This window comes from Oncorhynchus tshawytscha, linkage group LG04 (assembly GCF_018296145.1).
Source record: "Oncorhynchus tshawytscha isolate Ot180627B linkage group LG04, Otsh_v2.0, whole genome shotgun sequence".
Lineage (NCBI taxonomy): Eukaryota > Metazoa > Chordata > Actinopteri > Salmoniformes > Salmonidae > Oncorhynchus > Oncorhynchus tshawytscha.
In genome coordinates, this window is record NC_056432.1 from 10,310,293 (window position 1) to 10,323,174 (window position 12,882).

The 12,882-nt window shown below is 45.1% G+C and overlaps 3 protein-coding genes across 3 annotated transcripts; 1 reads left to right on the forward strand and 2 right to left on the reverse strand.

The window, feature by feature from the left end:
- Nucleotides 1–685: 685 nt before the first annotated feature.
- LOC112248311 (mothers against decapentaplegic homolog 4) lies at nucleotides 686–7,789 on the reverse strand. Its single transcript, XM_024417225.2, has 11 exons — nucleotides 7,323–7,789; nucleotides 6,202–6,655; nucleotides 5,685–5,859; nucleotides 5,564–5,593; nucleotides 4,434–4,655; nucleotides 2,466–2,573; nucleotides 2,285–2,335; nucleotides 1,920–2,103; nucleotides 1,635–1,803; nucleotides 1,363–1,501; nucleotides 686–1,046 (listed from the first exon to the last, which is right to left on the reverse strand). The coding sequence occupies exons 2-11, from the start codon at nucleotides 6,439–6,441 to the stop codon at nucleotides 835–837; spliced, it is 1,530 nt and encodes a 509-aa protein (XP_024272993.2). The 5' UTR covers nucleotides 6,442–6,655; nucleotides 7,323–7,789; the 3' UTR covers nucleotides 686–834.
- Nucleotides 7,790–8,479: 690 nt separating this feature from the next.
- Nucleotides 8,480–10,847, reverse strand: elac1 (elaC ribonuclease Z 1). The gene is made up of 3 exons (XM_024419451.2): nucleotides 10,529–10,847; nucleotides 9,687–10,163; nucleotides 8,480–9,096 (listed from the first exon to the last, which is right to left on the reverse strand). The coding sequence occupies exons 1-3, from the start codon at nucleotides 10,683–10,685 to the stop codon at nucleotides 8,618–8,620; spliced, it is 1,113 nt and encodes a 370-aa protein (XP_024275219.1). The 5' UTR covers nucleotides 10,686–10,847; the 3' UTR covers nucleotides 8,480–8,617.
- A 261-nt stretch (nucleotides 10,848–11,108) lies between these two features.
- aptx (aprataxin) lies at nucleotides 11,109–12,844 on the forward strand. The gene has a single exon (XM_024417227.2). It carries the CDS (start codon nucleotides 11,433–11,435, stop codon nucleotides 12,477–12,479), a length of 1,047 nt encoding a protein of 348 aa, XP_024272995.1. The 5' UTR covers nucleotides 11,109–11,432; the 3' UTR covers nucleotides 12,480–12,844.
- Nucleotides 12,845–12,882: the final 38 nt, after the last annotated feature.

A 12,882-nucleotide genomic window follows, 5' to 3' on the forward strand; every position in this document is an offset into this window, starting at 1 on the left:
TGATTTTAAAATCGAAGCCAAACGCTTTGATGGCACACTTGATTCCTCCTTATCGAGGCTGTCCTGAGATCAAGACATCACAAAAACCTGTGGCGTTGTGGCCATCACTTCACCATTCATGCAAACATTCACATGCATTTAAAAACAAAAGAACTACAGTTAAATTTATGTACATGAGATAAGGGAGAAATTAATTCAACAGAAATAAGATTCCCTACAGAAGTTGGTCTTCCCTTACATAGTGAATGTAAATGAAGGGGTCTAAGTGACCTGCCATCTGGTCTGAAATATAGTCAATATATCCACTTATCTCCCATAGTACAGGACAATACAATAACCAAGGGGATAAGGAAGAAAAACAAAACAGGGACAAAATAATTCCTTTCATAAAATATGCAAAAAGAAACCCCCCAAAAATGTATTATGGTATTGCTGGAAATGGCCTTAAAATGCTTGTTTGTCTGTAAACAACATGGCAGAGACCATTACCTGCTCTTCTCACATAGAGCATGAAACCGAGTATAGTTTACCATAGTAGTACTATGCTCTGGATAACCATACAAGGTTAACCAGATGGAATCACTGGTCAAAGTGACCAATCGGAGGTCACCAGGGCGATTGATGAGAGTGGCCCGTTCCATCATCAGAGCCGAACTGTCCTGATCTGGACACACTGGACACTATGAAGGCAAAGAGAAAGAGGAACGACCCACAGAGAGAAAAGTCTTTGCTTCCTTGAAGCGGTAAACCGGGGTGTCTTTCCTGTTCTACCTACCACCTCATTCCAAGGTCTGTCATACTGAAGTCTCACAGTGGAGGGGTCAGGCTGGTGGTTCAGTCCAGGGGCTGGGGGTCACCGATTGGCATGGTGTGCAGCACCTCGTCCAGTAGCTGGAGGGCCCGGTGTAGGTGGATCTCAATCCAGCACGGGGTCTCCTTGATGCTCGTCCGGGGGTAGTCGGGACCCCAGCCCTTGACGAAGCTCATGCGCAGGATGCACAGTCTCCTCAGGTCGTCCACTCCGATGCCGGCAGCAGCTGAAAGGCCTGGGTGGGAGGTAGGAGTTCAAGTATCAATGTAATGGAACCCAACTCAGGCTCAACGACATCCACACTGATGAAGAGTTCCAGAACAAGTGCAGATTCCTATGCATCGTCAATGACTGACCTACAATTGGCTGAGACGATTGGTATATTACTTTGGAACGGGCTATTAGAAAAGTGGCGTGTGAGTGGTGTTACAAGTAATGTGTTGTTCTGGGGTTTTACAGCTCTGGGGGTCACAGCTCTGGGGTGGAGTTGTACCAGTCAACAGGAGCAGAGTAAGGCGTCTGTGGCAGTATGTTAGTGTTGTGCTGCTTACTGATGGCAGGAGCGATGCCTCCCACAGAGCCCGGCCCAGGGATGTTCCCAGCCACGGCGGCTGCCTGAGCCGCGGCTGCCGCCTGCGCCGTCGCTGCCTGCTGCTGCATCTGCCTGTGGCACTGACGCAGGTCAAACACCTGGGAGGGGAACAAAACCAATTGATTTACTACCCGCTACATGCAGTTCACAGCTTGGACACCAGGGGGTGGATTTAAAAAAAAAAAAAAAACACATTGGTAATGCTGAGCAGACGGAGGCAATGAGACCTGCCTTGATGTAGGCGCTGGGGTAGATCTTGTGCACGGCGTCACCAGGGGCGCGGCCGGCTTCCCGGTCCAGGTAATAGCTCTGCACGAACACAGCGTGGTCGCTGAGGCAGCGTACCCACACGTCCCCTTCACCTTTACCCTCCAACTGGATCCCCTTACCGATGTGGAGCCTTGAAGTGAGAAGAGCTGTTATCAGTGGGGTGACCAAATACTCTGCCAATGGCATCAATTCACCTCCGTTCAGAGCAAGAAGTGCAACACAGTTGTGGTTAGGAGGCTGGCGTACCTGGCTCTTTCGATGGCCTCGGTCCGGTGCACGTTGCTCAGCTGGCCTAGACAGAAGCGGTCTCCCCCAGACGGGTCCACATAGCCATCCACCGTCACGACGGGGCCAGTGGAGGGCACCTTGAAGGTCTCGCCCACCTGCACGTCCATCTCAAAGTAGGCGATGGAACACCAGTAGTCGGGCGCTGCAACAAACCAAACTCAGTCCCCCTCTCCCCTCCAGACCAAACTCAGTCCCCCTCTCCCCTCCAGACCAAACTCAGTCCCCCTCTCCCCTCCAGACCAAACTCAGTCCCCCTCTCCCCTCCAGACCAACACAGCCCTCAACACCTTGTCGGGTAAAACCAGGAGTCACGCTTCATTTACCTGGATGGTTGGATATGGGTGGCTGGAAGCCAAGCTCGTTGTGCACAGGCCCTGGGAGGGTAACATAAATGCATCAATGATTAATCCCTTCAACCCTGGCCCACATCAGTAAGTTGCTGGCATTATGTGTACTAAGAATGAAATGCATGTTCTACTCATCCTGAGAGTGGCATGGACTCACAGTAATGTCCTGGAGGAGGCATGGGTGGGTGGTGTTGCAGGTGCCCATTCTGATGGTGAGGCATGTTGGGCGTGAAGCTGCTATTTCTAGTCCAGGTGGAGGTGGCATCTGTAAGGGTACATGTAGATGCCTACAGATCAGAATTGTAGGGAGAACCCCACACTTGGACTGTCCAAACACACAGTATATGAGCAGTGACTCCTGAACATCTAGTCAAATGGCTACCCAGACTATTTGCATTGCCCCCCCCCACCCCACCCCTCTGTTATTATCTGTGCATAGTCAGTTTAATAACTACCTACATGTTACCTCAATACGGGGGCACCGGACTCTGTACCGGTACCCCCTGTATATAGCCTCCACATCGACTCTGTACCGGTACCCCCTGTATATAGCCTCCACATCGACTCTGTACCGGTACCCCCTGTATATAGCCTCCACATGGACTCTGTACCGGTAACCCTGTATATAGCCTCCACATGGACTCTGTACCGTAATACCCTGTATATAGCCTCCACATGGACTCTGTACCGTAATACCCTGTATATAGCCTCCACATGGACTCTGTACCGTAATACCCTGTATATAGCCTCCACATGGACTCTGTACCGTAATACCCTGTATATAGCCTCCACATGGACTCTGTACCGTAATACCCTGTATATAGCCTCCACATGGACTCTGTACCGTAATACCCTGTATATAGCCTCCACATGGACTCTGTACGTAATACCCTGTATATAGCCTCCACATGGACTCTGTACCGTAATACCCTGTATATAGCCTCCACATGGACTCTGTACCGTAATACCCTGTATATAGCCTCCACATGGACCGTAATACCCTGTATATAGCCTCCACATGGACTCTGTACCGTAATACCCTGTATATAGCCTCCACATGGACTCTGTACCGGAATACCCTGTATATAGCCTCCACATGGACTCTGTACCGTAATACCCTGTATATAGCCTCCACATGGACTCTGTACCGTAATACCCTGTATATAGCCTCCACATGGACTCTGTACCGTAATACCCTGTATATAGCCTCCACATGGACTCTGTACCGTAATACCCTGTATATAGCCTCCACATTAACTCTGTACCGTAATACCCTGTATATAGCCTCCACATGGACTCTGTACCGTAATACCCTGTATATAGCCTCCACATTAACTCTGTACCGTAATACCCTGTATATAGCCTCCACATGGACTCTGTACCGTAATACCCTGTATATAGCCTCCACATGGACTCTGTACCGTAATACCCTGTATATAGCCTCCACATGGACTCTGTACCGTAATACCCTGTATATAGCCTCCACATGGACTCTGTACCGTAATACCCTGTATATAGCCTCCACATGGACTCTGTACCGTAATACCCTGTATATAACCTCCACACCTCGCTAATGATATTTACCACTGCTCTTTAATTATTTGTTACTCATATCTATCACTTTTTTCTATGGGTATTTTCTGAAAACAGCATTGTTGGTTATGGGCTTGTAAGTAAGCATTTCACTGTACGGTCTACACCAGATGTATTCGGGGGATGTGACAAATAACATTTGATTTGATGCATTTCAGAGAGTGTGGGGGAAGTTCATAATAACCAATCAGAGGGAGAAGAGCAGGTGACCACCAGCTGTTAACAAAATAGGTTCCATTTCCTAAAGACATTACATCCCAAGATGAGTTTGATATTACTGTGATGTGATTCTCAAATGAACAAGTTCTGTCAGTCAGCCACAACCATAACTGTGTAGACAGTTTGTGTTTGTTTAGCTACAGCCTATGATTAAGACCTTTCCTTTCCAGGATTATTACTGGTACGAATAACGCAAGACCTCTAATGATTTGGGTGAGGAGGATACCAAGAGCCATAAACTTGGGAAGGTGGAGTAGTTAGTGGAAGCGGGAATGGAAGGGGGAGGGGATAGGGTGGAGGAGTAGGCCCTCACTTCCTGATCCGACAGAGATGCTGGGGAAGGCGGAGGTGGAGGCGGTGCTGGCATCAGAGGGGGACAGCAGGCCAGGGGTGCCGAAGGGCTCTGAGGGTGGCCCACCTCGGCTAGAGGGGGGGTGCTGAATGGTCTGGAGGGAGTGACCCCCGTCCATGGTGGGCAGTGGGGCCTGGCCATCAAAGTCGTATTCATCTTTAACCATCAGTCCCAGGCTTGGAGCTGAGAGCAGCACAGAGACAAGATACAGGTCAACAAGAAACAAAACAGACAACCAAGTTTCCATCCAATCTCTTTATGCGAGTGCATGTTCGATAAAAAAAATAAAAAAACATGTCATGAAAGGCCTGATGGAAACAGAACATTTTTTGGTAAACTTTTCAAATGTCGACAAAACAAAATACGCTAGACAAGGTGGTATATTTTTACGTCAGTAAAATGAAGTGTGTGTGAAATATCGGTGGAAACATTTGTATGCGCAAATATTGATATAATAACCATCATATCGAAGTAAACAGGCGATGTCACGTGTGGTCCTCCCACTACGACTCGTCGGGAAAGCATGCATTTTATTAGGCTACAGATCAAATAAGTTGATGAACTTCACAGGGTGGTGAAAGTGAAAGATGAGCTTGATGCTCCAATAAATATCGAGGGTCTTATTCTGGTGACATGATCATCGATGCTTGGCTGCGATTGGACAAAAAAAAGTATTGCTTTTTTGTCCATAATAATTTCCTCATGTAGGCTATGCGTGTACTCTAGCCAACCGAGCACAGATATCTGCACGCTGTTGGCTAGAGAGCACGTACCAATGCCAGAGTGGGAACACTCACTATAAAAAATGCAACATTTGTGAGAACCATCAGTAGAGTTGAAAATGCGATGAAAACCCATTTAACTTGTATTTTCTAGTCGGTACATGGGAATAGAACCACAAAAGGTGATGGGCGCCCACATCCTCACGCTCAGTCTTTTATTTGGAACAAGTCCATTTGCTGGAATAATCTCTGGTGGGAAAATGTTTGAACGTTTGAATTAGTCTGTAGCCAATTGAATGGAAACCTAGTTATTGACCAAAAAAGAATGCTGTCACAAGGTACATAACCATCAAAATGGAGGTCACTTACCTGAGCTGGTAAGTTGCAAACTTGATAGATCTGTGAAATAAAACAACGATGATAAGAAGCTCAAACTGTCACTCACAGGAGGTCAACACAAACAAAACGGCAGGGACATCAGTACACTCACCAATACCTGGAGACACCACCCGGTCGTAGTGGTATGGGTTCACGCAAACGCTGTCACACTTCAGGTCAAACGCAAACTGGCAATATTTCACATGTTTCAGTTCATTTTTATGCAGATCAGGCCATCTCCACAACCGAGTGTAGATCACGTGGGGAAACCCTTTCCGCCCTGCCACCTGGGACGAAGAATATTACAGGATCAAACCCGTTGATTGAACTCAAAGAAAATGTTCTTCACCCAGAGGTGCTAATAGGTCTCGTGCCCTTATGCTCATCTTTGCATGATCCTCACTCACAACGCTCACTTAAAAAAAAAATATATATATATTTAACACACACACGGCTACTTATAGCAGATCCCTGACAATGGTGTATGGTGAAGGTGCCCCTAGACGCTGATCTTAGGTCAGTTTTGTATTTTCACCACTAATGATTAAGGTTATAATTAGGGGAGGAGAATCTGACCCAAGATATGTACCTAGGGAAAATTTCCCCCCAGACATTGATGTAGTCCATACCTGCAAACGGCCATCCAGAGTCCGCCCAATGGTGACACACTTGCTGGGATGAGCTCCATTGGTGGTGATGGCTGTGATTAGGGAGTCCAGTTCATCCTTCTTCTCCTTCAGCTTTTTCACCAGGCTTTCTATTGCCCGCTTGGCAAAGGTCTCGCTCTCTCCCCCTTGCCTGTGACACATCAAGCTGTGTACAATGCTCAGGCAAGCATCATTACTCGAAGGCGTGTTGGTGATAGACATCCTGAGAACCACTAGTGTATGCCGCTCCGTATCGTTCTGTAGGGAATAAATACTTTGTCCCAACTATAAAATGTTGTTGTTTCTTACTGTATGGCGCAGAAAGATTAAGCTATGAGAGGGTGTCCCCTCCAGTCCAATTGCCCAAGTTGAAGTCCACCAAGGCATCCCAATACAAAATTAAATGATTGTCGCACTGCTTCGAGAATTGAGGGTTCTGAAAGAGAGAATAGTGGTTATTATGGTACTTTACCAATATCTTACATAAGTAAGATGTTTATTAACTAGCTACATCCATCAAGTACAGTATGTTATTATGATGTTTATCCTAAACATCATGCACGAAATTGACATAACACGCTGCTACAGGACAGCATGTGCAACGAAGTTACAACTAGCATTATCCCATCGGGCAATAAACATTACAGCTAACTACGTTGCACAACAGTGACCTGAATAATAACAAAATAGCTAGCTAACGAACGAGCTAGCTAAATATTTAAGCGAACTGTAGCTAGCTAAGATAACCCAATCCACAATAATAGAGCGCACTGTTTTAGACATAAAAAAATGTATTTAGTGGTTGGGAACTGCGGCTATCGCTAGCCAGCTGCATAGCAGGACAACCAGCTAGCTAACGTTAACGTGCTAACGTTAGCTAGCTTCTCAAAACATGTCAACAACATATAAAATGAGCAGCCATTCTCAGTCCGAGTGTTTTAAATATGGCCTAACACTATCTAGCTAACTATCCACTGTCATTTCGTCTGATATCGATCAAAAGCAGGTCGAAGCCACCGATTAGGCTATTTCGTTGGCTTACGCGTGAGTTTCACTGCTAACCGAAGTAACATTTAGCCACCCGTCCCCATCCACAAACATACCCTGCATACGGGGCCGGGATATTCCGTTCTTGCGTTTGCGCTAGAACTGTACTGATCAACCGTACTTCTTCGTTTATCCTAAATGTTTCTTTGGTCATTTAAAATAACGTAGGGAAATCATTTGAATATCAAAATAAACGTTGGAGAACAAATCACGGCTTTGTATCAGCGCTTCCAAAGATCATGGATATTCTGACAAGATGCTCGTCTCTCCGCCCTAACAATGGAACTCGTTGTCCACAAAACGGTACCGCGGGATGTGTCGCTCCCGCCTATCCTTTCTTCGGATTGGTGGATTATCTCATTATTGTAATCTTATTATTTAAATATTCGACGAGGGTTTCTGACGTCAATGGCCTCTATTCAATAGAGAATGCTACAAGCATCCTTTCATAAATATGCATTATAGACAACTCCGAATATAGTTTTTTTTTTTCTCAAATTGCCGGAATGTCACGTGTCCTACTTATATCAGTATACTCGTAACAACTTAAGCATTACAAAACTTATATTCGATCAAATAAACCTCACGTAGCAAATTCCCATTCATGTTTTTGTTGACCAAATTCGACTCCTATCGACCTACATACAAAAAATGCCTTGTTTTGTGGGTGAAAAAGGGAGGGAAATAGACTTTCCGTCGAGTTGGCCCTCTCTTCCTCTCTGACGATTTTCAGTTCAAATTCTTCCAACATGGCGTTTTGCGCATGGGCAACAGTGGGTAGTAGCAGAGATTCAACCCCACCAAGAGACAACTAGCCTGTTTTAAAACTAGTAAAGCAGTTCGTTTCTGAATATTTTGAAGACTCAAATTAACTGTATTTATCATTTTCATTGTGCATGTACCATTCTCGCTAGGTTGATTTCAATAATCTGGTAAAATTGAATACGTGCAATTCTATTGTGTGAACCAGTGATAGAGGCCTCTAGCGGCCAAAATACCATTTCGGCATGGACTGCGCCATTGAGAGTTTACACCGTTTTAATGTAGTGAACTGGGTGGGACTTCCAAATGTATTGGCCGAGCCCTCCAGATGACCATGTTGGAGTCATGTCCAACCTGGTCATCGGGAGTTATCTGCCAATCACAAAGAAGAAAATGGACAATTTCAAAATGGAGATTGCCTTGAACCCTATCACCGAGTAAAATAAGGAGAAAGAGTCAATACTTTTTTTATTCAGACAATTTACTAAATATTTCCCAGACACCAAGTCATTCATTCAATGCTTAATTCACAACCTGCTCACTCTGGCTTTTGTTTACAGTATTTATCATAACTACAAAGTGTAAGGCCTCAGTGAAGCCTTATGAGGGGTATGGGTATCGTGAGAAAGTCCTCCGCCAGGGTCACCTCTATGCCTGTGCCCTGCAAAGCCTCCTCAGCTTGTCTCCTGAGCTCCAAGACATCATCCTCATCACCCTCTTTGTGCTGGGCGGCCGGTTTATACCTCTGACTGAAATGGTAGAGCACCAGCATACGTGCACAACAGGCCTGTGCCACTGCAGCTGCCATACTAGGTGTGCTGTGCCCATGGTCCACTGCCTTCTCCCGATGCTCATCTGACAGGGTGGCCTCATGCACCAGGATGTCAGCTCTGTGACAGGCCCTCAGGGGTCCCTCCCCCAATAACGAGCTGCAATCCCCTAAAACACAAACTTTTCTCCCCGGAATGGCTTCCTCCAGCACCTCACTGGGCTTCACCACTTGTCCATTTTCCAATGTCACTGACTCGCCAGCTTTCAGTCGCCCATAGAGTGGTCCAGGCTTCAAACCTGAGAGATGGACAAAAGGTTTATCATTTATTTCAAAATTGAATGACCTTAAAATAGAAACTTGCACACTGCTATTGCGTGGGTGGCAGGGTAGCCTAGTGGTTAGAGTGGTGGACTAGTAACTGAAAGGTTGCAAGTTCAAACCCCTGAGCTGACAAGGTACAAATCTGTCATTCTGCCCCTGAACAGGCAGTTAACCCACTGTTCCTAGGCTGTCATTGAAAATAAGAATTTGTTGTTATTAACTGACTTGCCTAGTTAAATAAAGGTTAAAAAAAATCAAATATTGCCAATATCACTTTAGTTCATTAAGCTTACGTTTTATCTGCCTCTCAGCCTTCACACACTGGCAAGAGCAGTGTGCAAGTTTTTCATTTTAGATGGCCTCGAATTATTCTCACGCACCTGCAAAAACCAAAGTTAGAAATGGAAGTTATTTTAAAATGGAGTACTCTCAATTCAGTATGTCAAAAGATAGCTTTTGTTTAATGACATAACAATGGCTTGCCTATATAAAACAAATGGAATAATCAAGACAAATCCCAGAGATAAACATATAGATTATTATGCCAGGTATATATTGTGATTACCAAGATCCTTCAGTAGTTCTGTGTTCAAACGCCCTGGCCAATCATGTTCTTGAACAGAGAACCCAAAGGAGGGTACCCGATGGAACAAACGGAACGCCTTCACAACAAAACGCTTCTCCTCCAGTATAACATAGCAGTCACTGTTGACATCCAGGGGAATTGTTCGGCCGGCGCGTTCTTGGGGATGGAGACGCCCAGAATCTGCTGTGACGTCAGGGCTTAGCTGACCCTCTGTAGGACACTGGTCAGTGGTGGGCTCTAGCTCATGTACTGAATAGGGGAAGAGAAGCTGGGAGCTGGTGAGCTCTAATGCCACCCTCAGGAACTGCCTGAGACCCTGGGGACCATAGATATCCACACATGTTGGAGGCTGGGTGGGACAGGGGTTGAGGTTTAGGCTCACAGTGCACAGTAGCCCTGGTAGACCAAAGAGGTGATCACCATGCAGGTGAGAGATGAACACTTTGGTGATTCGGCCTGTAAGAAAAACGTAAATAAATACGAGTTGATCAATCTGAACACATCCTCATTTAATTAAGGCAGTGTTGTTGTTGAGACCACTATCAAAACATACATGCATTTCTAACTCTGTCATCGTCAAAGGTTACAGGCTGTAAAGTTTGTAACCGTTCATCAATGACGTGATAGCAAAGAGGGTGGGAAAGTAGCAAATAATGTTTTTCTTAATAGTGAAAAATAAGTTGGCGATCTAGTGTTTTTTTTAAATAATTCTGTAAACAGTTATACATGGAATAAACCGTGAATTATATGGCCAGAACAACACGTTTGACATTGCTAATGCTAACTAGCTAGCAACGACTAAAGAAAAATGAACTACTCACTAGCCTTCAATTGACTCTTCATCAGTTGAGTTTGCGTCCCTTCTCCGCAGTCAAACAGCCAACACTCCCCTTCTGTTCTGAGTACGAGGGCAGAAGCGCCACGATGGGGGGAAGGATATGCCGACCCTGTCCCCAGAAAAGTTAGGTCCATGGTCATGTTGAAAAATAAACTATTTAAATGTCATTAAACGAACAATAAAACAGCAGTAGCATTACCACATATTGTCCAGATATGGTACAATGAAAATGTCTTAAAAAATGGAAGGCAGTCGGGAGGAGGCAAGACCACTCTAGCCAATGAGAGAGCAGATACGCGTGTGAACAACAGACACAACGGTTCCCACAAAGTCTGAATGGCATATATATATATATATATATATATATATATATATATATATGATGAAAACCAACCCGAAAAGCACATTTTTAGTTAAATTTAAAATCACATTTTAAGAAGATACACTGTAGAAATAGGTGGGGGGGCGTATGACTTTGTGGCTGTGGTAACTAGTAACGACCAGGCTCCGACATTAAAAATGCCTTTTCTCAAAGTTGCCGAAATGTCACGTGTCCGACTTATTTCAGTACAGTCGTAACAACCTAAGCATTACGACACTTCTATTCGATAAACTACGCCACATGTAGTAAATAAGCCATTCCATGTTTTGTTAACCAAATTCGACACACTGCTGGAAAAGACAGATTTTGGGTCGTTCTCTCTCTCTCTCGCTTCGCCTCTTCCTCTCCGCTTGTGCTTGCCAGAGAGGAAGTCGTCATCTTTGTGCGTGCTCGAAACAAAACCAGGCGCAAAACACTAGCGACGCTGACGCACCTTGCATTGGCTGAAGAGAGGAAAGCAGTTGTTGTTGTACTAAAGAAAATCGTAATTCGTAGGAAGAGGATCATGTCTATTTGTTTGCTGATCAGCAAAAATGGAAGGCATAAACCGATTCATCTACCTCACCTACAGACAGTTGTCTTGGGTCGGAGTCCAGAAACAACGATAAAAGACAAAAAATGTTCCAGGGAGCAAGTTGAGCTCAAGGCTGACTGCAACAAAGGGTATATCAGTGTAAAACAACTGGGTTTCAACCCCACTAGTGTGGACTCTGAGGTGGTGGGCAAAGGCAACCAAGTGGAGATGAGATCTGGCCAGCAGCTGCACATGGTCAATGAGCTGTACCCTTATACTGTGTGCTTCAAAGAGGATCCATCCAACTCTCAGTCCAGTGTGAGCACCAAGAGGCCCTGTGGGCCTGCCTCAGAGGAGCGGGAGTTTCACAGAGAGCCCCCCGGGCATAAAGTACCAAGGAAAACAGAGGACTCCACTCAGTGCAAGCATGGAGGGTCCACCTCCACTAACACACGGCCTGAACCTCAAACAACAGAGAAAACAGAAACTTTAGGATATTGGAGCCAAGGATTGAAAGCCTCAATGCAAGACCCCAAAATGCAGGTCTACAAGGATGACAGAGTAGTTGTTATCATGGACAAGTACCCCAAGGCTCACTACCACTGGCTGGTCCTGCCCTGGGAGTCCATCCCCAGTCTGAAGACACTGCACAGGGGGCACTGTGATCTGTTGAGGCACATGAACCAGGTAGCAGACAGGATTGTACAACAGCAGTGCCCCGATGCTGGCTTGTTACACTTCCGCCAGGGCTACCACGCCATCCCCAGTATGAGCCATGTCCATCTACACGTGATCAGCCAGGACTTTGACTCCCCTTGTTTAAAGAACAAGAAACACTGGAATTCATTCACAACCGACTATTTCATAGAATCTCAAGAAGTCATCCAGATGCTGGAAAAGGATGGGAAGGTCACAGTAAAAGAAGGGACAAATGAGTTGTTGAAACTACCTCTCTGCTGTCACGTGTGTGGCATGGCGCTGTCCACCATACCACAACTTAAGGAGCACCTGAAATCTCACCCCTATGGTAGATTGTGAAACCATATACAGAAGAAAAATGCACAACAAAAAAATAAGTTTGGGGTTATGATGCTCGTGAGGCAATTGTAGAAGAAGGAAAAAATGTCTATGGATCCACACTGTCAATTTAATTGCTGCAAATGCTCATAATAGACATAAGTCTGTTCACAACCAATTGTCATTTACTTTAATACAGCTCACAAACCTGTTTAAATAGTGTGCAGCAACTATGGTTTTTTTTTGTACAAATAAGTCTCGAGTGCATGTCTGAATATAAAGCTTGGGGAACATTTGTTTATAGTTTTGTTATAGTTGCAAAAGTTTCTGACAAAAAATAAAATCTTAACTTGGCCTCAAAGTGGCACAGAAAATGGAAAATGTTATTTATATACTGTCTTTTAATCATATGTGAAAATCCTAT

Coding starts and splice junctions, on each gene's coding strand:
- LOC112248311 (XM_024417225.2), bottom strand. CDS start 6,441: ATGTCTATCACCAACACGCCTTCGAGTAATGATGCTTGCCTGAGCATT. Junction 2,336..2,465: donor GCCTCCTCCAGGACATTACT/GTGAGTCCATGC, acceptor TTACCCTCCCAG/GGCCTGTGCACAACGAGCTT. Junction 1,502..1,634: donor ACCCCAGCGCCTACATCAAG/GCAGGTCTCATT, acceptor TTCCCCTCCCAG/GTGTTTGACCTGCGTCAGTG.
- elac1 (XM_024419451.2), bottom strand. CDS start 10,685: ATGACCATGGACCTAACTTTTCTGGGGACAGGGTCGGCATATCCTTCC. Junction 10,164..10,528: donor GAAGAGTCAATTGAAGGCTA/GTGAGTAGTTCA, acceptor TTTTTCTTACAG/GCCGAATCACCAAAGTGTTC. Junction 9,097..9,686: donor AGAACTACTGAAGGATCTTG/GTAATCACAATA, acceptor TCCATCTCTCAG/GTTTGAAGCCTGGACCACTC.
- aptx (XM_024417227.2), top strand. CDS start 11,433: ATGTCTATTTGTTTGCTGATCAGCAAAAATGGAAGGCATAAACCGATT.